General features: G+C 34.4%; 1 protein-coding gene across 1 annotated transcript; it reads left to right on the top strand.

The window, feature by feature from the left end:
- Window positions 1-656: 656 nt before the first annotated feature.
- On the top strand, window positions 657-18,505 carry LOC130986862 (protein trichome birefringence-like 41). Its single transcript, XM_057910393.1, has 5 exons — window positions 657-1,056; window positions 3,197-3,368; window positions 17,590-17,765; window positions 17,847-18,011; window positions 18,082-18,505. The coding sequence occupies exons 1-5, from the start codon at window positions 803-805 to the stop codon at window positions 18,365-18,367; spliced, it is 1,053 nt and encodes a 350-aa protein (XP_057766376.1). The 5' UTR covers window positions 657-802; the 3' UTR covers window positions 18,368-18,505.
- Window positions 18,506-18,869: the final 364 nt, after the last annotated feature.

Genomic DNA, 18,869 nt, shown 5'->3' with positions numbered 1-18,869 from the left:
GGTACAGGAGGTAAGACGCCTCTGAAAAGTAATCACCAAAAAAGAATGCTCTGCATAGAAAGGACGATCCTCAGTATCTCTGCATTTAATGCGGCTGTACTTGGAGTGCGTGGCTTCCTTTTAGAACTCTGGAGGTTCAGTCCGATGAAGAATGTTAACTGATACTTGACTCTAGTATCAGTCCGATGAATCCACGTGGCCTGCATTAATGAATCAGTCATAACTGATTCTTCAGTTGAGAAACTCGTTTAGTCAAACATCAGTATTTGACTCTGCCTTTATTTGCAAACATCAGTCGAGTTCTTCAGTCTTCAGTCCTTCGTTCTTCATTCTTCATTCCTCCGGTCTTCAGTCTTCAGTCTTCAGTCTTCAGAACACTAAACAACTAGAAGGTGAACTCCAACACTTGAGTTCGAAAGGTTCTAGTCTATACAAAGAAAACCTAAGGATTTTGGTATCATCAAAACAAGGGCTATGATATTTCATTAAGTTCCCAATATATATATATATATGTATATTAAAATTTTCGTGTTCAAAAGTAATGGAATATTGTTAATGAGATGAAGGGAGTACTAAATTGAAAGAGAAATTAAAATGAAAATATAAATATTAAATTGCGAGGGAGAGAGTATTTATTTGTCACCACCAACTTACTATACTAATTCTTCACCCCATACAAAAGCACACATATTGAGAAAGACAGACATATATACCCAGATAGGTGAGGTATCGTCTTTTCTCTCTTTCTCTCCCTTAGCCGTGTTGCTGCTTCCAATAACTTGTGGGAGAGAGAGAGAGAGAGATGAGGTTAAGGGCTGTAGTGGTTGCAACTGCCGTTAGCTGGTTAGTGTTGCTGCAATCCAAGTCAAATGCAGAGCAAAAATCATGTGATCTATTTGAAGGGAAGTGGGTGTTTAATTCGTCTTCATCGTATCCTCTCTACAACTACACATCATGCCCCTTCATTCAGAAGGAGTTCAACTGCCACAACAATGGCCGCTCCGACGACTTGTACCTTAAGTACAACTGGCAGCCCCACTCCTGCAGCTTATCAAGGTGCTCTGCTTCCCTTTATTCCTACTCCTTTTTTTTAATCTATTTGTCATTTGAGAAACTAAAAGAAAAGAAGGAAAACTATTATTTTGAAATGAGTCCCTTTTAAGAGATGTTGTTGTAGTGCAGTAAATGCAGCTAATTAAACAGTGAAAAAGAGAATTGTGAGAGGTTGGGTGGGGCAGAATTATGTTTCGTTTCACATCTTTTTTCTGAAATCTAGTTGTTTAATTAATTATCATAAATAATGTTGTGATGTGAATCTTGGTTTGGTATGTGAATGTGTGTCGTTTGGAAATCCGGGCTTCACCGTAAAATAGTACTCCCTCTCTCTCTCTCGTGAAATTTGAGTAATTTCTTTTTTATATAGATTTTAAGAAGTTAGTATTTTGTGTTTTAAATGTGATAGGTGAAAAAATAAAAATGTGAATAAAGAGAAATTTTTTTTGTCATATAAAAAATGCTCAAGGTTTATCAAATTATAGCCAAAAATAAAAGAATGTTTATAATGTTTATAAGAGTTTGAAGCAGAAAGAGGAGTAAAAAATAGCGGTGAGGACAGATGACAACCGAGACCACAACTACATGGCAGACTTGGTTTTTACTTTTTCGCCATAATAATTATCTTCTCTCACATTTTTGTCACCCCAAGTTATATTTTGTAACTATAGTAGTAATTATTTAATATTTGTGGCAATTGAATATCTGTTTACATTTCTTAAAATGTATGCTTTATAACATATAAAATAATGATACGAATTTTGTTGCTTAATTTAATTTTCTAAATGTGTGAGAAAAGGCTTAAGATGATAGAGTGAATATTAACACATTTTGTCTTTTACGAAACAACTGTTTGGGAAAAGTGTCATTTTCCTACTGCGTCACTGACTAACGGCAGGCTCGTGATTTACAGTTGTCTGATTTTAGTCTGCATAAAAATTTCTTCACAAAATTTCTTGTACATCCAGTCGTACTCAACCCGGATCCTGACTCGAATCTAATCCAATTAGACTATATATCCTACCTAAATATCAAGTGTTAGTGTCATTTCAATATAGTGTTAGTGTCATTTACATGAAGTGTTAGTGTCATTTATAAAACAAAATAGTGTTAGTGTCATTACAAGATTGTGTAGTGTTAGTGTCATTTCAAGAAAAAATGGATCATGATAGTTCAACTGGATCAGGATCCGGATCGGATACAACCCGAGTGTACGGTACACCCGGATGTACAGGATACCACCTCAAATTTCTTAGGTTTAATTTCGTCAATTGATGTTTGATCCTCTTCACATAATTTTATTTTCATGTGATAGTTATCATTCGAAGTTCATAAACAATAAATTTAGAATAACTTGGGCATCTTTGGTTCTATTTTGTGGGGAAAGTTTATGATAAATAAATTTCCGTGTTTGCAATCCTGAAAAATAATTATCTTGTGATTGACGCTGTTAACATTCATTTACATATTTATATATACATATAATTATCGGTTTTACGCTAATTTGGTACACAATATATATTTAATAAGACGTCATATATATATGTTCGGCTAAAAATATTTTTTATTACTAATAATATATTAATATCATGTTTGGCATGATGCATGTGAAAATCAATAATACGTTGGATGTATTTATATAAAGTATATATTGTTAATATTTGTTATGAATATGATTTGTATCATAATCTCTTTTACCTATTTGATTTTGCTTTTTTGGTTTGATTTTGAACGATTCTTTATTCATTTAGTATCAACATCTCTTATTTTGAATGGATCTAGCAACAATTCCTCATAATTAATCTTTACTAGCTTTGTCCCTAAACAACATCCTAATGAGGAATTCGTGCCAACAAGAAGAATTTTTTTCGACTAACATTGACATGAATACAAGGAGATCTCTCGTGTGGAAGTTTTTATACATGGATAAAATGATCAAATTGACAACTCAATATTAAGAAAGTAACCCAATATATTTGGCAAAGTTAAGCATCCTTCACATTTTGCTAACGAACTATAAAAGTCGCCTAATTGAAATATCACCCCTAATCTGATTGAAAGTGACCTTTTCTATTTACGAAAATTCGAGTAAAGCAATATAGACATAGAAAAGTTATTTTGTCATACGATAAATATTGTGCAGATTTGATGGAGAAAATTTGTTGAAGACATACAAAGGGAAAAGCATAATGTTTGTGGGTGATTCCCTCAGCCGAAACCAATGGGAGTCTCTCATATGTATGCTCATCGCCGCCGTGCCGGAAATCAACTACACTCACACCTCATCAGCCGAGCTCACCATCTTCACATTTACGGTATGTTTTTTTTTTCTGAACAAATTAAAATTAAAGTTTCAAATTTAATGCCATATGGAAGATGCACCAATAAACATCTTAAGTGGTTATATATAAATATCTGAATAATGATAGTGAATGTACATTATTGCTTAGAGAAAACCGTAACGTTGTTATGACTTGTTGCGTAATGAAAGAGGCTGCAATTATTTGCCATGCACATTGAAAAAGCGACACTTTAACAACCTTTTTGTGTTTTTTTTTTATATGAATTTGATATTACTTTTTTAAGTGCAATATTTAGGTGATGTTGAGAATTGATAAGAATAAACAAGTATACCAATAAACACATCATGCAATTAGCTAAAATACTAGTTAATTAAAACTAACAGCTGTCGCGCCAAAATGATCAAATTTTTAATTTCGATTTATTCACTTAGTTAATTTTTTGTTTGATAAAAAATTCTTCCTAATTTTTAGGGACGAAATATTTTTTAACTCTTTTTTGAAAATAATCTAACTATCATCCTTAAAAATTTCACATATTTACACATATTGTCATTAATAGATCCACATAAATCAACAAACTATCACCAATTTCCTTTTAATTATGACTCTCTTCTTTACTCACCAATTATATAACTAACTTTTTTTGAAAACTCGTATCCACTTCATAGAAAATTATTTTTTATGGACAGGGTAGTATTAACTTTATGTAATTGAATTAATCTATTCACAAATGAGTGGATTTTGAAAATAGTCACTTTGGAATAGTAAATTTAAAAATTAGCCACACTTACCATTTTACCACTGCATATAAAAATTTAAAAACTGCCCGCGAATTCACAACTATCATTAATTTTGGTTGTGAATTCAAGTTTTGAAATTCGAATTCACAACTGAATAGCTAGTATTTGGTTGTGAATTCAAGTTTCAAAATTTGATTCACAACTAAAAACAGTGTTAGTTATGAATTCGCGTGAATGCACAACTAGAAATGTTGCTAGTTGTGAATTCAAGAACATTAAGTTGTGAATTCATAAATTTTATTGTGAATTTAAGAACATTAAGTTATGAATTCATAAATCTGATTGTGAAGTAAAGAATATTGATCAATTATTCAAAATCTCTTTTTTTTTTCAATCGAATCATATCTCTCCAACAAAATTCACACATCATCATAAACTCACAAATTCACATCTCTTTTTATTTCCTTGCTTGCGCAATTTCCCCCAATGAATCCCCAACGCAAATTAAACTCACCTCTCTCTTATATTGACTCTTCAGAAATTGTATAACATATTTAGAATCCCCATTTTCATATTAATTAGTACGACCCGTGCAATGCACGGTGAAGATCGAAATTAAATGATATATTTAAATAAATAATTATAAATATTAAGCAAAATTTAAATATAAGCAAATACTGAAATGTTTTAAAATTAAAATAAAATGATCCACGTTAATTACTCAATCTGAATTTGAAAACGTAAATTTTCAACTTTGTATAAAGTGTAATGATGATTATAGTTATTAAACAATTGAAAATTATTTGATAACGAAAATTATTATCATTATTATTATTATTATTATTATTATTATTATTATTATTATTATTATTATTATTATTATTATTATTATTATTATTATTATTATTATTATTATTATTATTACACATTATAATAAATAAATAAATAAATAAATATTTTCATTTACAAACACAAATAAAAACTCATATTTAAAATGATATTTTCAATATATATGAATAATTATTCATCTATAAAGTCATATTAAAATTAATACCAAAAAATATTCCACCTGTCTCATAAAAAAAGTATTATTTTTTTTATTTTCGTCCGTCCCGTAAAAAAATATCACTTCCATTTGGGAATATGACCTAACGCATTATCTACCCACATTATTAATTATTTTTTCTAAAAAGTAGTGAGTTCCTTTCTCCATTCAACCTATTATCTACCAAATATTTCTTAAAACATGTGTCATCCCCCATATGATACTCTCTTATGGAGCGGATGGAGTAATTTTTAAAAAAGGTTATAAAAATCTATATATTTTCCTTCACCTCTATTATATTCTAAACTATTATAATTAAAAAAATATGTAAAACACAAAATATGATATTTACTTATTTCGCTTTAAAAACACAAAAGAAAAATAGAAAAAGAAATAAAAATAATATAGTAGAAATAAAAAAAAGTAAACATGTCATTAAGGAGAAATAAAACACTAAAGAGAGTATAGAGGAAAGAGAAAAAAATATTTTGAAACTTTAAATTACCATAAGGTATTTGTTCTAATTTTTTTTATGCTTTTTAAAATTAAAGAGTTCTAATTAAAATGGAGCAATAAAATTTCTTTCTCCTTAATTGTACTAAAAACTATTATAGGTACAAAAAAAATGTAAATAAATCAAAAAAATTGATATAGAAAATAAAATAAAATTAATTCAACACATAAATGAGATGTTTCATTTTTTATTTTTATAAAAAAAAATAGAAGAGAGATAAATTTTTATAGGGGCCACAAATAGTTTTACCTAGCTAGTATTTTTATCTATTATTTCCCCAAAGATCTTGCATTTTTGTTTGCCACCATCTTATTAATAATAATACAAAAATGTCTTCAACACAAAATATAAATTATCTGTTATATCTCTATTACATATTTTATTTTAATGGTAATTTGTAAATAATATATTATACATTTTTAAGAATATATAATTCATTAGATCTTATATTAAATCTATTTGATATATATCTATAGTTATGTGATGACTTATAAATAAATATCTATATTTAATAAAATATAGCATTTATTTTGTCCTTTAATATTATGCATGTTTTTTTTTATACGTCCTCAAATATATGCACTTTTTATTTTTGGGCATCACCTCACACATAATTTGAATAATTTTACCCTTATAACTTAAACTTATTTACCCATGATCAACATAACACTATCCTCACTATGAGATACCTTGTTCACTATCAATACACTCAACAACTTTTTATTATAACTCGTGCTAAAAGATTCCCTGAATATATTTAGGGGTCAGAGGGAGTATATAAAAGAATATATATATATATATATATATATATATATATATAATATAATCTAATGAGTGAAAATTTAAAATGACCTATTCCTTATGTTATATGTGAAAAATGCTCTATTTTATAAACATAAGCATTCTATGCCCTATTCTTTAAATACTCTTTGATTTAATGGGTTTGCTTGGTTTTTTGTGAAAGCCTTACACATTTGATCGATTTGACAGTTATCAGTCATAAAAGTCAACTATTTGACAGCTATCAGCCAAGAATACATATGATCGGTGGGTGGCTAGATCATGTGTCCGCCAGGGCGCAGGCGGACACATAATTTTACCATGTGGACACATGATTTCACCAGACAGACACATGATTTTACCAGGCGGACACATGATCGAACCACCCAGATCATGTGTCCGATCGATAAAATCATGTGTTCGCCCGGGCGGACACATGATCTAGCCACCCACCGATCATATGTATTCTTGACTGATAGCTGTCTAATCGTTGACTTTTATGACTGATAGCTGTCAAATCGATCAAATGTGTAATACTTTCACAAAAAACCAAGCATGCCCATCAACATCAAAGGGTAAAATAGGTACTTCACATAATTAGGGCATTTTTACTATAGAACTTAAGGAAGTGGACATTTTTGCCTATTAACACTAATTTTTATGCCCACATTCTTAAGTCAAAAATAAAAAATGCTCACTTCTTATAAAAACTTGATCCTATACCCAAAATACCTAAACTACCATTGATGTCAACATCTATTTTTCTTCCAAGTATAATTTTCTTACACAATCTTACACATTCATGGTTTTTCATTTGTTTGAATAGAATATGATGATGTTTTTTCTAGTCTTTCGTATTAATCATTGACAAATAAGGTACAAAATTAATAAATTTAAACGAAAATACACGCTGGACTGCAACCTTGCTGTCCCAATTGAATTTTAATTACGATTGACATGCTCCATACACGAGCGGTATGCTCTATTTTTTTTTTAAATCTCAAAATTGATAGAGCAGGCACGCCACCCAATTGAATTCAGGCTCAGGAATCTCTAAATAAAAGGAATAAGAATCTTTGACTAATTTATTCTCATTCCAACGGTAAGATGACAAAATTCAAGGAATAAGAATATTGACTAATAATTATTATTCTTTATATTTTGAAATTAATCTTGTGGCCCCACGAAAGTTAAAATCTAAAACCCTAGTATATTACCCCCCACCACTCTGCAACAATTTCACACTCAAACGACAAGGTTTTAATTTGGAGAATTGGAAGCAACAATCGGCATGGTTGAGATAAAATATTGGGGAGAGAGAGAGCATTCCGGCGGCTTGGAGAATTCCGGCGAGAGAGAGACCATTCCAGCGGCTTAGAGAATTCCAGCGAGAGAGAGAGAGAGAGAGAGAGAGAGAGAGAGAGAGAGAGAGCATTCCAGCGAGAGCAATACGCAATGGCTTCAACTTCACAATTTTTCTAAATATTGTTTATATCATGAATTAATCACGTTTTTATTTTTTAATTCGTTTATTATTGTTTTTTTCCAAAGTTTTAGACATGAATTAATCAAGTAGATTAGAGTTAAGAATTAATTAATCACTTTTATATTGTTTATATAGTTTCTATTTATATCGATTATATTGTTTAATTATTTATGTGAATTAATTTAGAACGTCAACTAATCGTGCATTAGACATAATTAAACGTTACACGGACATAAGTATTTAAAATAATAGCATGCCGCCCGTGATAGAACAATGTCGATCGCTCGGCACCCTTTAATTCACGGGCGACATGTTCAATTGTTGGCTAATTGTGTTACCATCGCCATAAGCTCTCCTAACTTTGGAGAGAAACCATTTCCATGATTCGTCATTTTCTTTATGGCCAACACCATATGCCAATAGGTAAACTTGCTCGTTGCCGTCTTTTATCACTGCAACGAATAAAATACCCTTATTTTTACCCTTGAGGCGTGTCCCGTCGATGACGATGACTGGCTTCAGTGAAAACATGAATTGCCCAATAGTTGCCCCGAGGGCAATAAAACAATGAGGAAATAGTCCATCAGAATCCACTTGTATGTCGATCAATGACCCGGGGTTCGACTGCCTCAACACGTGAAGATATTTAGGCACATAATGAACGATTGATCATGCTGAACGTATATCATCTCGATCGCATGATGGGTCATATTCAAAGTCGACAAATGAGGCTGAACGATTTATCATGCTGAACGATTAGCTTCTGCACTCTGCTTCATGTTCCACAACCCGACAACGACAACCAAATCATTTTTGCTGTAGTAGTATGCATTCTTGCTGATTTCGGTCACTCTAGACGGGTCATATTCGAAGTCGGCAAATAAGGCTGCAACATCTTATGGAATTACTAGAACCAACTAATTGGGATTGTGCTGCTCATCGTCACTATTACCACGATCTACATGGTTGGTTCAGTTGACTCATGCCTTTGCATTTTATCAAGGACAGTAAGTAGGGTAGCCCACCTTCTTGATGTACCCAACCTACAAAGTCAACCCCAGTAAATCTAATTCGTTCGCCATTGGACAATTCTTCGATGGCATCTGAATCTGTTTCCTCCTCAGTCGTCTCTTCTTCATCTTCATGGTGGAGTAACTCTTTCACCATGTGCGGCTTCACCTTGTTCTTCCCAAGGTACTGGTCAGTGAAGTAGTGTTCGGCCATTCTTCACCATGTAAAGAATGAGTTGGTGGTTGACCCAAAGAATGCCATCTACAACACGCGATGCATTTGTTGGTTGATCCATGTTTGACTCGGACTAAGACGCGATGTGCTCCCAAGGTGCCGGGATATGTAATCTATCTGTTACTGCGAATAACTAGTATTTTGCCCTTCGTCTTCACCAAACCAATTCATACCATCATACCTCTGAATTGATTCCAATCCTTCGTCAACTTGATGTGAAGATGGCCCTTCATCATTACTCAACCAATTCATACTGCCATACATCTGAATTGATTCCAATCCTTCATCAACCTGATGTGAAAATTGTCTATGATCAAACGAAGGGACGTAAACGTCTTCAACTGGCATTATCGTGATCAATATACACAATATGATTTGTTTGTACAATAAATAAGTTGCTCACATGCTCGTTCACATCAATTCGATGTTTTTTCAGCCTACCAAGCTAACTCTTTGATAAATAAAATAGCTCGTAGCTAGATGATCGTCATTCCACGGGCAGTTGGTGGTTAATTAGGTATAGCAAGGTCAGAATATCTGTAGAAATAACTGTAACCACCATTCTACCCCTATCGACGTACTTGCACCCCTGAAATACACCCGCGTATTTCACAGTAACGTTTTTTAGGGAATTGATCCATCCACAAATAATTTACAAGATATTAATATTAATTACAAATACTCGAAATATAAGTTCATGCATTAAATTTTCCATCTACAAGCAATTTACAAGATATTAATATTAATTACAAATGCTCCAAATATAGGTTTATATCAAAATATCTCTTATTTTCTACACCAAATTTTCCGCCTGATTGTGTATGAATGCCATTGTATTAAGATTGTGGCTATTTATCAAATTTATGTCATGCATTATTGTACTAGATTTACTATAGTAAATGTGACTACACATTCACGTGAATTATAAAGGTAAGAAAGCTGCAGAATGGTGTACTATGAATTTATTGCCTCAATTTTGGGAAATAGGGAGCTTGCCACCGGGCGGCAAGCTCAGCATATCGGTTGGCATGCTCGGATTGTCGGCAGTAAGCTATATGCATGTGTAGAGGATTTAATTTCCAACTGAACAGTGTATTTTGTTAATTTTTTTCATAACAAATGGGTTAATTCGAGATTTTACTCTATAGTTTAATAATTAATAGGAATATGGTTTAAACCAAACAACTATGCGACAATTTATAGAAATTCTACTAGGAAATCATTAATATGAGGACCATTACAATTCAAATAACGTCCTACATAGAGCTGGAATAGTAGCACACGTATCACATTACATGGAGACTAAAAAAAAAACTAAATAAAGACGTATAGAAATTTGGGCAAACAAATTGGCCTTCGTCGCAGCTAATTCTTAGTTCGTTACGATGAAAATGTACTTCGTCTCATGAAATTCTTCATACGGCACCATGAAAAATTCCACGAAGTAAGAAAAATATCGGGTCCCCGTGCTCCGTGTACGCACGCATTAATGGTTTACTCTACAAAAATAACACGATTTTAATAAAAAAAAAACTCCAAGTAAGGATATGTATTACAATGTTTGCATCATACCTCAACATACTCCTCCAAAACTTCGTGGCTAATTGTCATGATGTTATACAAAGGATCTTATTTGAGTTCAGGATCTTGAATGAGGCGAACAAAATGATGAAAAATTGCTTCCTTAACTCTCTAATGTTAAGAATGTAGAAAGAGTATGTGAGTCGTACGTCAATCTCTCGATTAAGGTTGTTGATAACAACACGGACGATTTGGATAGAAAGATGTCGCGATAACCCATCCCACTCTCCAACATCGACATATGGTAGGAGTGCTGAGAGGAATTTATACTCCATCATCGGAGTCCATTCCCTTTCATACCACAATTCATGTTGATGCACATCAATAGTATCTAGGATATTTCATTATGAGATTGACGTACGACTCCCGTACTGTTTCTATATTCTTAAGATTGGAGAGTTAAGGAAGCGATTTCAACGTTTTGTCGCCTCATTCAAGATCTCGAACTCAAATGAGATCCCTTATATAACATCATGACATTTAGCCACGAAGTTTTGGAGGATTATGTAGAGGTATGATGCAAACATTGTAATACATATCCTTACTTAGAGTTTTTTTTTTTTTAATCATGTTATTTTTGTAGAGTAAACCATTAATGCGTGCGTACACGGAGCACGGGGATCCGATGTTTTTCTTACTTCGTAAAATTTTCCATGGTGTTGTATGAAGAATTTCGTGTGACGAAGTACATTTTCGTCGTGACGAACTAAGAATTAATTGTGACGAAGGCCAATTTTCTTGCTCATATTTCTATAGGCCTTGATTTAGTTTTTTTTTTTTGTCTCCATGTAATGTGGTACGTTTGCTACCATTCCAGCTCTATGTAGGACGTTATTTGAACTGTAATGGTCCTTATATAAATGATTTTCTAGTAGAATTTTTATAAATTGTCGCGTAGTTGTTTGGTTTCAACCATATTTCTATTAATTATTAAACTATAGAGTAAAATTTCGAATTAACTCATTTGTTATAAAAAAAAAAAAACAAAATACACTGTTCGATTGGAAACTAAATCCTCTACACACGTACATAGCTTGCCGCCCATGATCCGAACATGCCGACCGATATGCTGAGCTTGGCGGCAAGCTCCCTATTTCCCAAAATTTAGGTAATAAATTCATAGTACACCATTCTGCAGCTTTCTTACCTTTATAATTCACGTGAATGTGTAGTCACATTTACTACAGTAAATCTAGTACAATAATGCGTGACCTGAATTTGGTAAATAGGCACAATCTTAATACAATGACATTCATACACAATCAGACAGAAAATTTAATGTAGAAAATAAGAGACATTTTGATATGAACCTATATTTGGAGTATTTGTAATTAATATTAATATCTTATAAATTATTTGTAGATGGATCAATTCCCTAAAAAATGTTACTGTGAGATATGCGGGTGCATTACAGGGGTGCAAGTACATCGCTGGGGATAGAATGATGGTTACAGTTCTTTCTATCGATATTCTGACCTTGCTATACCTAATTAACCACCAAATGCCCGTGGAATGACGATCATCTAGCTACGAGCTGTTTTATTTATCAAAGAGTTGGCTTGATAGGCTGAAAAACATTGAATTGATGTGGACGAGGATGTGAGCAACTTATTTATTGCACAAACAAATCGTATTGTGTATATCGATCATGATAATGTTGATGTGGATCGTGTGGTCGAAGAGCCAGTTGAAGACGTTTACGTCCCTTCGTTTGATCATGAACAATCTTCACATCAGGTTGACGAAGGATTGGAATCAATTAAGATGTATGGCAGTATGAATTGGTTGAGTGATGATGATGGGCCATCTTCACATCAGGTTGACGAAGGATTGAAATCAATTCAGAGGTATGATGGTATGAATTGGTTTGGTGAACACGAAGGGCAAAATACTAGTTATTCGCAAGTAACAGATAGATTACATATCCCGGCACCTTGGGAGCACATCGCGGCTCAGTCCGAGTCAAACATGGATCAACTAACAAATGTGTCGCGTGTTGTAGATGGCATTCTTTGGGTCAACCACCAACTCATTCTTTACATGGTGAAGAATGACCGAACACTACTTCACTGACCAACACCTTGGGAAGAACAAGGTGAAGCCGCACATGGTGAAAGAGTTACCCCACCATGAAGATGAAGAAGAGACGACTAAGGAGGAAATAGATTCAGACGCCACCGAAGAATTGTCCGATGGCGAACGAATTAGATTTACTGGGGTTAACTTTGTAGATTGGGTACGTCAAGAAGGTGGGCTACCCTACTTACTGTCATTGATAAATGCAAAGGCACGAGTCAATTGAACCAACCATGTAGATCGTGGGAATAGTGACGATGAGCAGCACGATCCCAATTAGCTGGTTCTAGTAATTCCATAAGATGTTGCAGCCTCATTTGTCGACTTCGAATATGACCCATCTAGAGTGACCGAAATCAACAAGAATGCATACTACTACAGCAAAAATGATTTGGTTGTCGTTGTCGGGTTGTGGAACATGAAGCAGAGTGCAGAAGCCAAAATTCATAAATCAGATCACAAACGCATTTACTTCAAATGCAAGCACTCGGACAAGTGCCCTTTCGAGGTTCGATCATCTAGCCACGACAATGGCGCATTTTGGGGTGTCTCTATGTTCACTGGTGAGCACACCTATTCCCATTAGGTTGGTCGTGTGATGCGGATAAAGGTTCATGCGAATATTGTTGCAGCCTATTTGGCAAAGAAAATACATGACAACGCAGAGATCATAAAGCCCAAGGCAATTTTAGTGGAGCTACAATGTGAATTCGGTGTGCTCGTGAAATATGATGTGGCTTTACGGGCAAGAATCTTGCGATCGAGATGATATACAGTCAGCATGATCAATCATTCATTATGCTGCCTAAATATATTTATATGTTGAGGCAGTCAAACCCCAGGTCATTGATCGACATACAAGTGGATTCTGATGGGCTATTTCGTCACTGTTTTATTGCCCTCGGGGCAACTATTGGGCAATCCATGTTTTCACTGAGGCTGGTTATCGTCATCAATAGGACACGCCTCAAGGGTAAAAATAAGGGTATTTTATTCGTTGCAGTGACAAAAGACAACAACGAGTAAATTTACCGATTGGCATATGGTGTTGACCCGAAAAAAAATGACGAATCATGGAAATGGTTTCTCTCCAAAGTCCGGAGAGCTTATAATTTTTGTAACCCCCTCTTGGTCGTGTCTGATAAGCACATCTCAATTGCTAACACTGTTGCTAGTGAGTTACCACATGCCACTCATGCTTTATGTTATTATCATTTACAAAGTAACATTAAGCACTACGGGAAGCTTGTGGTGGAGCTCTTCCGAGAGGCTGCATATGCCTACGACCGAGCGGAGTTTGAAAAGACCATGAAAGCTACGAATAGTCTAGTCTGAAGCCGGAGCCATACCATAAGTTGATGGATCTTAGGCCTGATAAGTGGGCTTGGTCGTGCTGTCAAGTTAAGCGTTACAGTTTCATAACATCCAATGCAGTTGAGGTCTTTAATGCAAGGTTGTTGTGGGCAAGACGTCTTCCTATTTGCTCGATGCTAGAGGCTACAAGGATTGCAATGAAAAAATGGTTTACTGAGAGACTTAAAGCAGCACAACAAAGTTCAGAACGCCTCATTGAAGAAGCACATCAAAAGTTGGCAGTGGAACTCTAAAAAAGTCGTCGATACACTGCAAAGCGTTCTAGAGGTCATACGTATAAAGTGCGCGGGTACACTGATGCCCCTCCAACACGATTGCCGAGCTCGTCTCCTAATTCTGGAAGGCACTCAAGTGCCCAAACCATCAATGCCCAAGAGGACCCGTAGTAGTGGCACTTCGGTGAAGTACCCGCATGCGTAGTGTAGTGGCTGAACAGCTTGTAAGCGTACGCACCCCATGGAAATTGGTTGAATTCAACGATATCATCAACCAACGCCCAAACTAACGTCTCAACGAGCCTGTCTGAACCAAAGATAATGGTGTGGGCAACATAGACGAGGACCGCACGGAGATATAAACTACCACCATCGTCCCGTATCTTATTTTTCATAGCTGTGATCCTAGAAATCAAACGGGCTACCGTCAACTGCTGGCAACGACAAAAAAGTTGGAACGCCTTCATGTGTCGTGCATCGTGCTCGGTAGTAGGATCGAATATGGACCCCCCAAAATTCAACCCCGTCACGAGCGCGAAATCGACTGCAAAATACCTAAATTTTTGCCCGCGCAAAAAGAACCATATAGCGTCATCATAGCTCCTAATCTGGTTGGAGGCCACGTGATGCAACGTCATGTTGCACTTGTACCTTGGCCTCCAATTTGCAAAGTGCCCGAAGCACGTGCTCCTAAAGGTATCGAACAATTGTTAACCACCGATTACTCGTAAGATATCCATCAGCTTGACAAAATCTTTGTCCTTCTAGTATGTGCTGATCTCAGATTGTTGGTTAACAGTCACAGGTCGACGGTACTCGATATCCTACAATAAAATATAAAATGACTAATAAAAATTAAATAAGTAACTAATTGCAATCAATAGACTTAAATCCACAATTAAACTTATTTAAACGAATTACGGACATAATTAGCAAAAATACAAGGTTGTCGCCCATAAATTCAATGTTGCCAAGCGATCGACAATGTCGTATCACGGGGGCAGCCTATTATTTTTACTAATCCGTTAATCATTTAAATAAGTTCAATTGAACATATAAAATTGTTATTAGTTAAAAAAAATTATGTACACAATTAAACTTAGTTAAACGAATTACAGACATAATACAACTAAAATACAAGGTTAAATGGTGACCAAATTCGAATATTATTCAAATGGTTTTATTCGAAACTAATTAATTACTAATAATACAGTTAAATGGTTACAAATTGCTCCCTCTGTCCCATGAAGCATGACCCGGTTATTTTCGGCACGAAAATTAAGAAATTGGTATTTTGTGTGTTAAGTGGGGTAGGTGAAAAAGTGAAAAGGTGAATAAAGGGTAATTTTTTTGTCATTTTTAGAAACAGGTCAAGCTTCATGGGACAAACCAAAAAGAAAACTGGGTCATGCTTCGTGGGACGAAGAGAGTAAAAACTTATTCAAATTTACCAATTTATTCGAAACTAGTTTGACACTAATTAATTGCTCTAATTCGAAACTAATCCACGTGAATTCTACTAATTCGATTGCTAACAAATTCGAATCAAATTACTAATAATGAATATGAATATATACGAATTAATTGAGAATGTACCAAATTCAAACACAATTAGCCAACAATTGAACATGTCGCCCGTGAATTAAAGGGTACCGAACGATCGGCATTGTTCTATCACGGGCGGCATGCTGTATTAAAAGAATTATGTCCGTGTAACGTTTAATTTAGTTTAATCCACGATTAATTGACGTTCTAAATTAATTCACATAAACAATTAAACAGTATAATCGATATAAACAATATAAACATGATTAATTTATTCATAACTCTAATCGACATGATTAATTCACGTTTGAAACTTAAAAAAAAAACGAATTAAAAAATAAAAATGTGATTAATTCATGATATAAACAAAATTTTAGAAAATTAAAGAAATTAACCTGTGAAGTTGAAGCCATTGTGTATTGCTCTCTCTCTCTCTCTCTCTCTCTCTCTCTCTCTCTCTCTCTCTCTCTCTCTCTCTCTCCGCGGTATTTTATCTCAACCTTGCCGATTGTTGCTTTCAATTCTCCAAATTAAAACCTTGCCGTTTGAATGTGAAATTGTTGCAGAGTGGTGGGGGGTAATATACTAGGGTTTTATGTTCTATCTTTCGTGGGGCCACAAAGTTAATTTCAAAATATAAAGAATAATAATTATTAGTCAAGATTTTTATTCCTTTAATTTTGTCATCTTGCCGTTGGAATGAGAATAAATTGGTCAAAGATTCTTATTCCTTTTATTTGGAGCTTCCCGAGCCTAATTGAATTCAATTGAGCAGCGTGCTTGCTCTATCAATTTCGAAAAAAAAAAAAATAGAGCATGCCGCCCATGTATGGAGCGTGTTGATCGTAATTAAAATCCAATTGGGACGACAATGTGTGAAAGCTTGCCGCCCAGCGTGTATTTTCGTTTAAATTTATTAGTTTTGTACTTTATTGTTAATTATTAATGCAAAAGACTAGAAAAAGCATCATCATATTCTATTCAAACACTTGAAAAATCGTGAATGTGTAAGATTGTGTAAGAAAATTGTCCTTGGAAGAAAAGTAGATGTTGACATCAAGGGTAGTTTAGGTATTTTGGGCATATGATCAAGTTTTTATAAGAAGTGGACATTTTAAATTTTTGACTTAAGAATGTGGGCATAAAAAATTTCGACTATAATATTATCCCTCAAATTTTGGTGTGATATTATTATCCTTAATTGGGGTGAAAATGAGGAATAAAAAATGGTTACATTCTCTTTTGTAGAAATTGAGGAAAAAGAAAAAAGAGATTTAAAGGGAGAAATTCTTATTATTTCTTATTGTCTCATGATAAATTTACAACCAAAGATAACACACCTTAATTTCATCGACTAAGAGTGCATAATTTCGTCAAATATCATAAGTTATGTGTGAACTCATGATACATTTTCTTAGTAATATTCATTTCATATATTATTGTAGATCATATGTACTGAACGGTATGCCATATATAGTGGATCACACTATACATATACTCACATATAACTTGTATAGATAATAAGTAAAACCAAACTGCAGCACGAAATGGACTAGAGAAACTTTGTTGAAGATTTTTTTGACATCACCATGTTTAGGAAAAAACAAAGTGATGATAGTGATTCGGGTACAGGATTATGAAGTTAAGGTGATGCTGGATCGTAGCGTATATCTTGTAGACTTAGTGGGAGAAGCACAAGGCAGAATACTGAAACTGGACTCCATACAAGGCGGCAAGAGGTGGCTTGGGGTCGACACGCTCATCTTCAACACATGGCATTGGTGGAACCGCCGCGGCGCCTCTCAACCGTCAGTTTCCATTTCAAATTAAACACTCCACCTTTACATACACTACACTATCCAAACGTGGTTAATATGATCATTCCACAGATGGGACTACATCGAAGTAGACGGGCAACTCTACAAAGACATGGATCGTGTCGTCGCCTTCGAGAAAGCACTTAATACATGGGCTACTTGGGTTGACGAAAACATCGATCCTACCAGTATCATGCCCAATGTTTTCTTTCAAGGGATATCACCATCGCATTACAAGTAAGCTCATGAAGCTCTTTCCTGATCGCTTGCAATTAATTTTGTTTTACTTATGTTTGGGTGTTGGCAGTGGGAGTGAATGGAACGAGCCACAGGCAAAATCATGCGTAGGGCAGAAAGAGCCGGTGGCAGGGGAGACGTATCCAGGGGGGTTGCCACCGGCTCTGGCAGTGGTGAAGAAGGTGCTGGGGACGATGAAGAAGGCTGTCGTGCTGTTAGATGTAACGAGTCTTTCGTTGATGAGGAAAGACGGGCATCCCTCCGTTTACGGGCTTCCATCGATGGACTGCAGCCATTGGTGCCTGCCGGGAGTGCCGGATACTTGGAATCAAATTCTTTACAACCTTATTATTTGAAAGATTACTTACATACGTACACTTGACATTAATTTTTACTAGGAATTTATCACGACAGAAATGGATGAAAATAATCAATTATTATTTTGAGATTGATACGAACCTGATTAATTGTCAGCAGAATAAAACTGTATTTGGGCTGCCAAACGTCTGGTGATAGATATGATTCTACAGTTTTCGACCAAATTCTTTGTTGCATTTAATTTGCCTCACACACCAAATTCTTGTTTTTTGAGATTGATACTTTTTTTTTTATAATAACATGTTATAAGTTTTTGCAATTAAATGAATCATTTAAAGATGAAAATAATTAATACTATAAAAAATTAAAGGGATATAACAAAATAACTATGGGGGAAAATAAAAACAAACAAATTCTCAATTTGTATATAAACTTTCAAATATTTATTAAAATTACTCAATTTTTAATTTTTTTTCTTAATTTGATATTTCGTCAAATTTCAGCATAATGACATGGCATAAATATACTCCGTGGGCATGA

This window comes from Salvia miltiorrhiza, chromosome 5 (assembly GCF_028751815.1).
Source record: "Salvia miltiorrhiza cultivar Shanhuang (shh) chromosome 5, IMPLAD_Smil_shh, whole genome shotgun sequence".
Taxonomy (NCBI): Eukaryota; Viridiplantae; Streptophyta; class Magnoliopsida; order Lamiales; family Lamiaceae; genus Salvia; species Salvia miltiorrhiza.
This window is presented reverse-complemented; position numbering and strand designations above follow the sequence as displayed.

What these genes read in the sequence shown, in the direction of transcription:
- LOC130986862 (XM_057910393.1), top strand. Translation starts at nt 803, where the DNA reads ATGAGGTTAAGGGCTGTAGTGGTTGCAACTGCCGTTAGCTGGTTAGTG. An exon ending in CACTCCTGCAGCTTATCAAG is followed by an intron (nt 1,057 to 3,196) that starts GTGCTCTGCTTC and finishes AATATTGTGCAG; the next exon opens with ATTTGATGGAGAAAATTTGT. An exon ending in CGCCGCGGCGCCTCTCAACC is followed by an intron (nt 17,766 to 17,846) that starts GTCAGTTTCCAT and finishes ATCATTCCACAG; the next exon opens with ATGGGACTACATCGAAGTAG.